At 38.9% G+C, this 14,057-nt stretch overlaps 1 protein-coding gene across 4 annotated transcripts in view; it reads right to left on the bottom strand.

The window, feature by feature from the left end:
* The window catches only part of vps13d (vacuolar protein sorting 13 homolog D), a 261,953-nt gene extending 248,190 nt beyond the window's left edge, over window positions 1-13,763 (bottom strand). For all 4 annotated transcript variants that reach the window (XM_070967714.1, XM_070967716.1, XM_070967715.1 and 1 more), the window contains exons 1-10: window positions 13,594-13,763; window positions 12,316-12,520; window positions 11,138-11,215; window positions 8,697-8,887; window positions 8,173-8,253; window positions 7,339-7,455; window positions 6,381-6,485; window positions 4,982-5,152; window positions 460-560; window positions 108-276 (exon numbers count right to left, since the gene is read on the bottom strand). In XM_070967714.1, the coding sequence (XP_070823815.1) occupies window positions 108-276; window positions 460-560; window positions 4,982-5,152; window positions 6,381-6,485; window positions 7,339-7,455; window positions 8,173-8,253; window positions 8,697-8,887; window positions 11,138-11,215; window positions 12,316-12,412 (1,110 nt within the window). In that variant the 5' untranslated portion in view covers window positions 12,413-12,520; window positions 13,594-13,763. The remainder of the gene's footprint in view (window positions 1-107; window positions 277-459; window positions 561-4,981; window positions 5,153-6,380; window positions 6,486-7,338; window positions 7,456-8,172; window positions 8,254-8,696; window positions 8,888-11,137; window positions 11,216-12,315; window positions 12,521-13,593) is intronic.
* Between the last annotated feature and the right edge of the window lie 294 nt (window positions 13,764-14,057).

The raw sequence follows: 14,057 nt of genomic DNA, 5'->3' as shown, positions 1-14,057 counted from the left end.
AAAAATATATCAGCAATCACTGGTTGTTGGGCTGGCCGGTTAGAAAAATTTTAACAAGTCACCAAATCCTACCTTGCAATAAACCTGATTCTGATTCTGTGTATTACCTCTTCCTGAGGACTCAGTGGGACTCCTTTGAGCCTTCTAAAGTAGAGGCTGGTGTAGGTCTGGGCATCTCGTGCCCTGTGCAGGGCAAAGTCCCAGCTGCCTCGCTGCCGCTGCTCCCTGATTTCACTCAGGTTAGCCTGGATGGCAAACGTCCACCACTGCCGGCAGCTGCAGGGAATTACACTGTTTCAAGCTCAGATCTGATTCAAGGATTCAATGTTTTATGACACAAACAATATGTGCAGTGAATTGCGATGTGGCATGTTGTTACAGCTGAGCTGAAAGACTAGGGTGAAAAAGAAGACTGCTCCCACTATAAAGAACTTGTGTGTAGTTTGAGTGTGAACTTACTTCCTTGATATGGGGACTTTGGGTCTCCACTTTCGGTAAAGCATCTCTCTCTCCCGACGGTCCAGCTCTTTGAGGAACAACATGATCTGCTGGTACTGGACCTACAAAACACCAGGTTAGGTTTGGGTGAGAGCGGTGCAGGGTAGAATCATCTGTACCATAACATCTCCCAAAGCCTGGCAAACCACCTACAGAAAGGGGATCCTATCGCCCTCTGTCCTTAATGTGTTGCGACACAAAAATACTTTGCGAAGGCTTAGCAAGAAGATTGGAGACGCATGTTCCGTCTCTGATCCCTAATGATTAGAATGGTTTTGTTCTATGACGCCAAGCATTTCATAATATGCGCAAAGTATTGAATATATTATATGAAAAATGTGATGCTAAAGATAGTGCAATCTTGTCATTGGATGCCGAAAAGGCCTTCGGCAGGATTGAATGCAAATACCTGATGGAAGTCTTGGCAAGATTTGGGTTGGGTGACAAATATTTCAAATGGCTGACACTCCTGTATACAGCCGAGATATTAACAAATAATCAGATATTGCAGCCATTTAGTCTACATAGATGCACGCGACAAGGCTGCCCCCTGTCTCCTGTCTTATTTGTGTTTGCTATTGAGCCATTGGCCTTGGCTGTCCGGCAGCACCCAGGAATCCTAGGTTTGAAAATAGAAGAAACAGAGCATATAATCTTGCTTTTTGCAGATGATTTTATTATTTACTTATCCAATCTGACATCATCTATACCATCACTTGTTAGTCTAATAGAAACCTTTGGAAAATTCTCTGGATATAAGGTCAACAATTCCAAATCCACCACTATGTTTTTGAATAAGAATGAGAGACAAAATCTGCAGATTATCACGCCTTTCTCAGCTTCCCAAGAAGGTTTTATATATTTAGGAATCAAAATTGCTCCGGAAATTGAAAATATTGTCTCCCTCAATTATGATCCTTTGGTGCAGTCCGTAACTGAATCTCTGAGCAGATGGATGCCTATATCCAACTCCATGTTAGGCCGCATTAATGTTCTTAAAATGTCAATTCTGCCCAAATTTCTTTATTTATTTCAATCCATTCCTTTCCCACTTTCACAACCTTTTTTTTTGCAAACTCAGAAAACTGTTCTCAAATTTCATATGGAGCATTAGGTGTCCAAGACTGCGACTTTCCTTGTTGTATCTTCCCTATGATGGAGGGGGGCTTCAAGTTCCTAATATACAATGGTATTATTGGGCAGCACAGCTGCGTACAGCAATGTTTTATTTCTCCACTTCTGATCCTCCAGCATGGCTTGCTATTGAACGTACTACAACATCAGGTCTTCAATCATATTTGTATTCTGCCCATGTAAAAAAAACTGAAGAAACAGACAAAAACCAATTTGTTAAAAACACCCTCTCTGTTTGGCATGAGACACATGCCATATAGGGCATGTGTCCACACTCTCACAGTTTTCTCCAATATGGGGTAATGATAACTTTGTACCTGGTAGAGCTGATGGTGGATTCAGACAATGGGGTAGCAAAAATTTGAGTAAAATAAATTACCTATATATAGAGGGAAAACTAATGTCCTTTGATCAACTGGTCTGTAAATACGCTATCCCTAGAAACCATTTTTTTATATTTGCAGTTAAGGAGCTTCATAAAATCACAGACCCACTCCTTGGATGAGCCCCCCATGTCAGCTATAGAGAGGATTACTGTAAATAATAAGGATGCTCAGGGCTAGTTGTCAGTACTGTATAGTATGTTGCGGTCCAAATCAAAGGACAATTCCCACTCAAGACTTAATGCTTGGAGAGATGATCTAAAAGTAGATATTACTGAGAATGAGTGGAAAAATGCTTGCTTAAAAGCACAAAAGCAGACTATCAGCACAGCACTAAAACTGATACAATACAAGAGGCTATTCATAATCTATGTGACACCTGTAAAACTCCATCAGTACAATCCCAACATTTATCAGAAAATAATAATTCAGAATGTTAGATTTTTCATTTCAGTTCAGCTTCTTATCCTTTTTCTTTATTTTTTATAAATGGAAAACTTAAAACTGCATTCCCTGTTTCCTACAGAGGAGTTAATGATGGCTTTGGGGAATCATTTATTTTTAGGAAGGATGCCCACTCCTTTTTAATGAGACTGTCAACCTCTGGGTTTTGCAGAAGAGATTTGGTCTTGGTCTTGGGTTCATGTAGATTGGTTCCATTCCGTTAATAACTGTGTTAAAGTCACCTCCTACTATGACTGGGCTTCATTGGAAATGTTTGAGATGAGGAGGAAAAACATTTTGGAAAAAAGATGGGTCGTCCATATTTGGGGCATAAACATTATCAATTTTTACTGAGCAGCTGTTCATGCATTCATTCAACATTCTTCTAGGATGGTGGTGGTATTGACAGGTGAGACATTTTGTATTTTAAAATACAATATGTGGGGCACACACACACACACAAACGTGTGTAATTTGAGGAAAAATGGAAAAGAAGACAGTTTAAATCAGTAGTCTAGCATCTAGGGGCTGCTATCTTGGATCTTGCACAATCTTGTGTGAACTACATTCACAGCAGCATCACCAACAATTTGTACTCCTCTCCAAAATATGCAGAGTAATATCACAGTCCAAGAAAACACTGTAAATACATCATTAAAATGGGTCTCTTCCATCAGTCCTGATGCCAACTTGTGGAACTAACTCTGAAAAAAAAAAAATCGACCTCATGACACAAAATGCCAACCTACAACTCAGACAGTATAGGATACTCCAAAGAATTTACTTCAATGAGCAAAAAATATTTCAAATGAGATTTTCATGAGAAATCTGTTCAAATTGCAAACAAAAAGCCTAGATAGCTATATTCATGCTACCTGGCACTACACACCAGTTAAACACTGGATAGAAATCAGAGTCACCTAATATCTTCTACCATATCTCATTATTGCTGTTGTTCTGCTTACCAGGAGACCTATCAACAATCAACCTGAACAGAATTAAACAGAAGATTACATCTCATAGCCTTAACAATCGCCAAGACAACTATCTTCATGAAATGGATAACAAGGAACACCACACATATTGCACACCGGAAAAACAAACTTATTATATTTCTATGGAAAATGTATACACCTCCTTTGCATACTTGCCTCTGTGAAGATTCTCATTCATCTGGGTAATGGTACTTCTACAAAACATGGCAAAACATCTAGAACCACAAGCAAGTCCAGTTGCCTTTGGAAAGCACTTAGAAGTTGCGTACCTATTATAAAATACTTGGTAACATTTGTCATGAATATTATTCATATCATCATACACACAGACAGAACTCGAACATTACGTGTCCGGTGGAAATCAGGGGTAATACTCCTCCACCACCATAATATTTTATATTTAGGTGGCAGCTAGACAGTTCTCTCTGGAACAGGGGCATGGGAAAGGAAGGCTGGGTCATGTTTTCCTCATTTCCCCACTTTTCCCTTATGTAAAGACATTGACAATCCCCCCCAAAAAACCCTCTTCCAGATATGGGGGCAGTATCATAAAGATCAAGATACAATGTACCTGATCCTTCCTTTAGTCCAAATTATATACAAAACAACATAGAAAACATGGTTAAAGCAGAGTTTGCTGATAGTGCACTGATCCTGCTTTGGTACCAGTGGACAGAGCGGCTCTCTAACATTATTATTATTACTATTAGAATTATTGTTATTATCATGATTATTTGTGTTAATAGTATAACGATTTGGTCCTTTCAAGTGATCTTATGTGTTCTCATCCTGTGATCTTTTATTGCACTTGTGTAAACCAATGAATGTCCTTGTACCGTTTAGCGTTATAAGATAACATGACTGGTGAAAAACAGTTTTGATAACAGGAAGCAGATGACACTTTTCTCTTCTCTGCTTCAAGGCATTCAATCGATCGCAACTGGACTTTGTCAGTTTGTCTTGGAAGACGTTTCGCCTCTCATCCATTACTGTTAGTGACATCTGTTGCATTAGATCCACGCCTAAACAACACTCAAACACAGGTTGCTTATCACATTCCAAGGACAAGATGTGGACAGTAGTTGGGCTGTCCAGGTCTTGGTAACTGGCCAATTACGTTTGGTCGCGTAAGTCTGTACGGGATTGGGTCAAACCCAAGAAGATAAATGTGAACTTTTATCAGAGATCTGAGCTCATTCTGATGGAGATCCTGTGAGAGCTCTGTCATTCTGAGATCAGTGCTGCTATACTTTACCTGTGATCTCAATAAATATTTCGGCTGTGAACTGAAGATTTCTCCGACTAAATAGTAGAGGTCAATCCATTAATACGGTGCTGAGCCATCTTAAGTATTAAATTATGAAGTAAGCATTTTCAATATCTCAATTTCGCATAGGCATATGTTTTCAGATGAAAACATCATTTGTCTTTTCTTCTGACACCAGAGAACTTCAGTGAAACGCACATATCACTCGTTAATTCAACTGCCATTGGTGACAAAGAAAATTGTCAGGTGCTCATACTGACCTGTGATAGGCGTAAGGACAGGGGCTCCAGCTGAACTTGGCCTTCAATCCGTGGGGTGTTTCTGGATCTCAGAGGTTCCTTGGAGGCATTTCTTCTCAGCAACATGGAGGCACATACTGGTTCAAAGATGTACTGATGCTCACGGCTCTGCATACATTGGGTCATTGCATCCTGTACAGTTACAAAAGAATCAGATTATCAGACAACTTTATGCCTCGAACCTCAAAAGAGAATCTGACCCTAGACAATGCATTTACATCTAATTTGGTTTTGCATCATCACAGTACATAATTCAAAAGATTTCAGATCAGGTCAAGTCAGGTTACACCATACAGCATGTATTTTGTGATTCATAATTGATAATTCATAATTGATGATATTCATGACTACATATCACCCCATTATATTAAAAATTTACCTAAAAGACATTACAAGTCTTGCATAATGTTTAAATTAAAGTCATTTCCTTGAGACAGGTGGTCTTCTATTCCTTTAAAGCACCTGAAATTACCATGATCAGTCACATGTGACCCTTAGTACAAAAAACAAATCTCAATCAAATCAATTTATTCACTGAGGCCTGTGCTCCAGGACACAAAAATGTTCTGGTGTTTGTGGTTTACTGTGGCCAGGTACAATAAACCCTGAGAAACTTCCTGTTCAAGCTGTATACCCATTATTGCAATCCCAGAAATGGCGAGAGCTCTGTTGTAAAAATTGAAGATGATGCCAGCATCATATAATCATAACGGGAGGAAATCGGCAATCTTGTAGGGTGGTGCACAGAGAACACCCTACTGCTCAACGTCAACAAAACCAACAACCTGATTTTTGTTTTTAGAAAAAAGGAGAGAAAGACACACCCCTGTCTACATCAGTGAGATGAGGTGGAGCAGGTGAACATGCTAAAGGTTCCTGGCAACCAGTATCACAGAGATGGATGCTCCACATGTACACCCTGGTAAAGCAAGCTCAAAAAATTTGAGACAGCAAAATTTCTATGCCAAGTTCTTGTTAACTTTTACAAAGGAGCAATACAAAGAGTATTGAGTGGGACCATGTGTATACATGCACTGCACGGCCCAGTACTGAAGAGCTCTGAAGCAGGTGATTAAACCGGCTCAGAACAGTGGTTCCTCAGGCTGTGAGACTCCTCAATTCATTCTCCACACTCCATCCTAAATAAATAAATGTTTTGTGAGAAGCATCAAGGGACTACAACTTGCATTTCTTTGGACAACCCTGTGTTACAGAAGGATAAATAAATTTATTTTGTAACGTGTACCTTATGCAAAAGAAAAGTGATATGGAAAACTCAGGATGCAGTTCAGAACTAAGCTCTAATACTCTTTGTCCTGGACACTGGTTCCTAACTGTTGAAGGTCGTAGAATGCCTGACCTGGATCTGATTTGCAGGCAGCTTTCCCAGCATTTCACATTCAGTATCCCAGTAGACACTGAAATCTTCTATCTCCAGCTGCTTTTGTCGGAGAAGTTTTTGGACCTGCAAAGAAAATCTCCTTCATTAACCTCAAATGCAAAGGCCTGCGGTAGCCCTAATCAACTGAGACAACCAATTAACATGTAAAGATCTCATAATTTTATCATACCAATCTCATAACCTTAAGATACTGAGTTATCTTTAGAAGAACAATTTCTTTGGTGAACGCAATGCAATAATGACTTACTCTAGGGCGCTCTAGGCTTGTGACAACTATATGCTGCTCCTGTACCACTGAAAAAATTAACTGAATGCTGAATGCAGAGTCTGGTGACAGCCTCGCAGAAGAGGAGACGGTGCTTCATCTTCCTTCGGAGTTGACATAGTTGTTCAGAAGCGACACCGAGGATGAAAAATTTAACGGAATCAGTGATGTGGAATGATATCGGGAGCTTAGTGAACTTGCTTTCCGGTAACTTTCTTGTTGGAGTCGCTGGCTTGTTATGTTAATTTAGCCTATTCAGCCTCCCAGGTATGTTCTTTATGTTATTGTGAAGCTGAATAACTGTTAATGTGTTAGGTTAACATACCGGACACCTATTCAGCCTGTTTTTCTGTGTGCTATCGTTTAGTTGAATAACTTGCCTTTCTAGATTGAATGTCTGTTCTTGGTCTTGGACTTTGTGGAATAAATTTCCAAATGAATGCGACTTATTGTCCAGTCCAACTTATATATGTTTTTTTACTCTTCATGACGCATTTTTTGACTGATGTGACTTGTACTACGGAGCAACTTATACTCCAGTACTAATCTTTAAATTGTCATGATCCACTAAAGGCCAACCTGAAAAGGAATGTGTATGTGTGTGTGTAATTTCATATTATTGGGCTAAAATCACCTTGAATGAACACTTACCAACTCTTTGGAAGGGTTCTGAGCAGAAACGCTGTTGATGCAAACCCCAAAGGAAAAGGGTTTCTCTGGGTTGGAGAAGTCATCCTCAAATCTAAGATGCACATCTTGGATCTTTAGCTATGCATAAGCCAGATAATAAAAGTTCAGCATGTAAGTCATGATCAGACTGCCTGATGACTTTGAGCAGGCCAACCACAGTGTCAAGATAGAACATGGAAATTCTCTGTCCTGATATTTATTTTGTCCATTTTTTAAGTGTTTGCTTGGATTAAAACATTGTCTAAGTTGTGTTTAATTGTACTGTATCATAAAAAAAAATCCAAGCCAGTTTAGTAAGTACACCTAGCTTAAAGTTTGTCTTAAAACAAGTCAGGTGCATATGGACACTCAAACAGCTTTTTCTAGCTTTAATCGTTTGTCCTGATCATAATGGCAATTAAAAGATTCCTTTCAAAGTCAGTGATGGGGGACAAAATTCACAGTTGTAGATCCCTAAGGAAATGTATTGCAAAGTTAAGCAGTCTGAATTAACTCAATCAATAAATCTTCTGTTCATGAAGGTTATAATGTTTTTCTGGAAACTGTTTCAGAGATGGATTAATTCAACTTCATGATTATTTCAGTGGATGTAGTTTGTGGTGCTGTTAAACCTCTATTACATTATACAAAGAGGCGTTTATGTTATTTAGCCTACCCTCACTGATCTTAATGGAGTAGGCATGTTACCAACTCACTGTATAAATTGCAAGGGATATTGTTTGAACTGGTACACAGAACACATGGGTAGTTCATGATAATCGTCCCAGCTCTTGTGTATTAGGTTGCATAACTTACCTCAATGTTTTCTACAATCCTGGTGACCACTGAGGCAGTGACAGAGTACCAGTAAGACTCTCCTCTCTGTTCACACTCACTCTTCAGGAGACAAATACAAACCATCTTAATATGCATACACTGCCAAAAACAACAAAGAACTCTAAAGATAAAAGTGCAAGTTAGTAGAGACTAATATAAATTAGACAAAAAATAAATAAATAAAGGATGGAGCAAACACAGATTAGAAACAGAAGACCAAGCTACATAATTCAGTTCCATTATTTGATTAAGATCTGTTTTCCTGAGTGGGATTTTTTTGGGATCTGACAATGCTGACACATAAACCCTCTTTGCTGCTAAGAGAGCAAATCACTGAAAGAACCCCAAGGTCTAGTATTTCAGAGACACACCTCAATTCATGCAACATGCAGCACAAAAAAAAGAATATGTCTATAGCTACTGCTTCCTGTGAGGTTGGGTTTGTTACCATTAGTGAGACAAACAAAAAGACAATTTTTAATCTTTAGTGTTGAACCACCTACTATAAATTTGTCTTCAAGAGCCTTGAGGAGGCGTTTTTTGCGCTGTCTCTCCTCCTCTCTCTCTTTCTCTACGTCATACTCCTGCAGCTGGGTGGGGCCAATGATCAGGTTGAGCTGGGACATGGATATGACCCATGGGTCACTGTGAGGCCGGTAGAAAGGGATCTGGAGAGTAATCTTTCCAATGAAGCCTAGTGAAAGACAACATGATGCATGAATCACACTAAAGGAAACATAGGCTGAAGCTGAAGAAATAATAAACACCAAACTCTGAATTTTGACAAATACTGTATTTAACTATAATCCTTCTGACTATATATATATTCAGTGTTTAGAATTGGTTAGGCTGAACCCAGAAGCATATAAAATATTCCTGAGCCAAGATGTTATGGACAACCTGTTTTAATCATGTGCTATAAGTGCTGTATTGACTAGGGCTGGGCGATAAAACGATAACAATATGTCTCGCGAATAAATATAAATACATAATAAATATCAATAAAAAATGCTTTCAATAAAACATTCCTTTTTTTTTTTTTCTTTGTCCGAAGAAACCAGAAGTTGCAAAGCAAGGTTGGTTGCATGAAGAAAGGCACTCGCTCTCAGGTAACCGAGCAACGTAGGGAGTAATCACTGATCAGTGGGAGTGACACGCTAACACGCCAATCATAGCAATCAAACAGTATCATGTTCGGTTGCACCATCTCGTTGTCTCGTGTTTGATTCTTCACGAGGAGTGAGATGAGAAATAGAAAGTGAGTGCTGCAGCAAGTGAAGAAATTGTCGATAAAACAGGGAAAGTCAGCTCACCAGTATAGCAGTTTTTTGGATTTTATAAGTTGGACCGTAGTCAGGCCAATGTGGTCTGTAACTTATGCAACCAAGACCGGTAATACCACAAAATTGTTTAACCACCTTAGCCGCGCTCACTCTTTGGAGTGCAGCCGTATTCACCAACGTCCAACAACATCTGCAACCGCAGCACCACCGCACAATCAGCAGACCACCATGCAGAGGTACTCTCCTTCAGTGCCTTATGACAAATCATCTAAAAGGCACAAAGACATAACGGAGGCAGTGGCATATTATATAGCTAAAGACATGCTTCCGCTGAGCGCTGTGGAGAAGCCTTTTTTTTGTAACACACTTGCAATAAAAATATAATTGAACAGTTCTTGTATGTTTAGAGTAAGAAGAGTGACTAAAATTATTCATGTGTCTAGGATGGATTTATAGTTCAATCAATCTTACTGTGCTGTCTATCATGTTTGTTTTTTTGTATGTTACACGTGTCAAGTCTACCTCAGTTTCTGCTATGTTTACAAAACACTGCACACATTTGAAAACATTTTATTCAACAGAAGGTGAATCAGCTTGTGAACTTCCTGCACTAAACCTGCAGGAAAAAAGTTCTCAGGTTTCTCTCTGTTTACATTTTTACACTTTTATTTACATTTATTATTTGAGTGTTTTCCATGGTTGTGTTGACATTTCCTTTCCTTTCTGCCTTGATAGCTGAGGGGATTATAATCAGAGGAAGGTTTAAATTGAATATATTTTTCTCCTGGTCCTTATTTTAAATAGGTAATAAAAAATCTCAATAATTATCGATATCGACCGATATAAAACACTTATATCGTGATACAGTTTTCAGCCATATCGCTCAACCCTAGTTCCAGCGTTGTGTCAGTGATCCATCTTTTCACAGTCTTAACTACAGGCTAAGCAGTTTTAAATCTCTGCCTGAGGGTTGGAAGAAGATGGACCAAACAGTGATCGGACAGCCTCAAGGATGCACGGGGGACAGAGAGATATGCATCCTTTAATATTATGCAATGTTTAGCAATTGCCAAAGCATGAGATTAGTCCATCAAAATTATACATGCTGCACAACTCTTCTCCAACATGCATAGCTTTAATCATCAAACATTTTTAGCAATCTTCAATTTTCAGGCACAATGTAAAACATAGTAAATGCAATGTGTCAACAACCTAAACTGAAAAAAGCTACTAGATTAATGGCAGTGGAGATTAACTATTTCAACATTAGCATGAAATGCCAGCGGTGTCAGTAACCGACTGAAAAAGTGGGGCTGATTAAAACAATGAACTTTATGGAATGTCCATGTATGGCTATATTTACGATTGACATCATGCCCCCTATCACAGTTAGATATAATATCATTACAGATCAATAAAGATTTGATTCATCACTGTGATCCACCTCCTTCCACAAAACTAATCACATAAACTTGGCTCCTGCACAGCAATCTGAGGGAAAATACATGGGCAAAAAAAAAGGACTGATGAAAGCAGTCCAGACTCATCCATGCAATAAATGTGCAGCCTCTGCCTTTCAGAGCATTCCCTTATTCCACTTTGGTTATAGTTTTTGTCAGTTTTGTTAAAACTTGCTGAGGTCATCAGTCAGTAAATCTCACCTGCTTTGACTTCAAATGGCAGCTCAAACTCTCGGAGGGCATCTTTCCTCAGAGGGAGGTTCTCCAGCTCCACTGCACCTGAGGAATGACAGTAAACAGACAAATGTTGTCTTTGCTCACTTTCCCAACAAATACTAATGATTTCAATTAATCCAATGAAACTGGTTATAACTGTATGTTACAGTGTCTGAATGACTGTCGCATGTAAAGGACCACACCACTGGTTTGAAGTTCTTAATGAGTTCCTATGATAAATTACACTCAGTTGCCAGTTTGTTAGGATCTATACCTAGCTATAACCAATGCAGTCTAATACAGCAGTCCTTCATTCTTGAAGGTAAATTTTTTTGTTTTTTGTAACTGTTTTAGAGCTGTTGATTCAACTTCATTATCATTTTAGCGGATGTAGTTTGTGGTACTTTTGAACTACACTATGCTATGCTGGCATGTGTTCCTTATATTTTGTCCACCCATTCATATTAATGAAGGTAGGCTAAATAACGGAAACTCCTCCTCTGAATCGAATAATGGAACTGAATTATGTAGTTTGGTCTTCTCTTCCTAATCTGTGTTCATCCCCTCCTTCATTTACTTAATTGTGTCTAACTTATAGTAGTCTCTACTAACTTGCACTTTTGTCTAAGAGTTCTTTATTGTTTTAGGCAATTTATGTATGTGTGTGCATATATGATGGTATGTGTATGGCTACTGAAGAGTGAGTGTGAACAGAGAGCCTTACTGGTTCTCACTGCCTCAGAAGTCAAAACAATTTTGGAAAACATTAAGGTAAGCCATTCAACATTAGATAATAGAGCTGGGATGAATCATAAACAATGCATGTGTTCCATATATCAGTTCAAACAATACCCCCTGCAATTAATAAAGTGACAATGAACATATTTATTTATTTACATCAAAGAGGGTAGGCTAAATAACAGAAATGTCTCTTTGTATTGTTGTATGGTACAAGACATGTCAACAGCACTACAAACTACATCTTCTAAAATTATCTCGAAAACAGTTTCAACAAAAATTGAACAGTAGAATCTTCATAAACAGAGGATTTATTGCTGAGCTGTTGTATCAGACTACTTTAGTTTTCACTGAGTGGAGAGAATGAACTGGGAACTGAGTGCATGATAATGATGATGCAGAAAAACACACATATGTGAAATTACCTTTCAGAAGGGCAATGGAGAGCTGATCTGTGTTCAGGTTGCTGACATATTTTCCCAGGTATGTGTTTAGAACCCAGGCAACAAGACCCTCCAACATCCTGGTGGTTCAGGGACAATGAGACCTACTCCAAGGCGTGGGGGGAAATTGAGATGAAGAAATCACAACCCTCCCAGTTGTAACCACCACAGGGGAGGTTTTCAATATCTAATAAACACAAGACAAATGGTTTCATAAAGGCAGTAAATTTCTAAGTTGATCAAAACTCTGCCTTCATTCGGCAAACACACTCTGTTCTCCTGTTTAGAGAGGTATCATTTGCAGTACATTCTTGAATTGAGAATTTTAAAAAGTCAATTTGTTCATAGTCACGCTTCTGTATGACTTTTTACACAACTGAAGAATGGTTAGCCGGTCGATAAATTCGGCATACAAGACATAAGGCAACTCCGTTACAAAACCTGAATATTACACCACCCGCTACTGCCTTTGTGTAATATTTGCACGGGGAATATATTCGTTCCTTCGGCTGCAGTCTACTTTGATACGGTACATGCTTATTTTCCAATGTTAAACATGGCCACACTATTTCACAGAGTTTCACGGTAACTTTGAATGAAATTGAATGTCCACGGAACACGTTATCTAAAAACTGGTACTGTTGCTTTTAGGAACTTGACAGCAAATATGACTAGCAACAATTTGGTGGTTGACACCAGACTGAATGTCCCGGAACTCGGAATACGCGGAATGTCCCCGAATACGATTAGTTAGAGAATTAAAGGAGTGGCAATAACTATTCACAGTGCATGGCTTACCCAATGCTGTCTTCACTTATCCGACATTTAAGATATTCAAGTTCGCTGTTTGCAAAGCAGTGTCGTCACCATGACCTTACTACAGCTACCATGAACTCAGCGTTGTTGTAACATATCATCAGCAGCGTTACTGACTAAAAGCCAAAGGCCACATTGCAGCTCTTCATCGCCTTATCGACCGAGCATTGCTGAGGTCATGTCAATGCCAGCTAAATGCCACAGTCACTAACGTTAGGTGTACATGTCTTGTCAAAACAACAGGACAGGACTCCATGTATAGTTAGCGTTGCAAAAACTGCATACCGTGGACAGCCTCAACAACAGACAATAGCTGAACTAGGACAAAGTGAAAATGGCTAATGGCTTATTGAAAAGATTTCACCACCACAAAACAGCAAAAACTTTGCATGGTTGGGGTAACGGACAGAGCAAGGTTGTGATCCAAATTAGCTAGCCACTTACCTAAAACTAGCATGCAAAGGTTGGGTCCTCACAGCCAAAAACAGACAGTTGGCTATAAATCAGACGCATATGAAACACTAACCGCGTCCATTTTCATCGAAAGAGCTGTTAATCTTGCCAGAGCAGAGGGTGGTAGTTATATTTCAAGACTTCAAAGTTCGCCACATCGTAAATGCATACTTCCTCATAAGGTTGCGCTTCCAACATGTACTTCCTGTCACGTGACGAAAACAAACCATTCTTCGCGTGCTGCGTTGATACCAAACGGGAAAACTCTACGGAATCAGATTTGTGTCAAAATAATCAAACAACTTGCAATTTTACATTAAGATGCGAATTTAAATGTTCAATGTTATTTATTATCTATATTTACAGAAGCCTGCAGGATGTGCACTGTGTAATACATGAGAGTAAAAAAATGTAACAAGATTTTATCTCTCACCTTCAGGTTTTGATATATCTGT

The sequence above is a fragment of the Chaetodon trifascialis genome, chromosome 8 (assembly GCF_039877785.1).
Source record: "Chaetodon trifascialis isolate fChaTrf1 chromosome 8, fChaTrf1.hap1, whole genome shotgun sequence".
Lineage (NCBI taxonomy): Eukaryota > Metazoa > Chordata > Actinopteri > Chaetodontiformes > Chaetodontidae > Chaetodon > Chaetodon trifascialis.
Note: the sequence above shows the minus strand (reverse complement) of the source record. Positions and strands in the feature narration are given on the sequence as shown.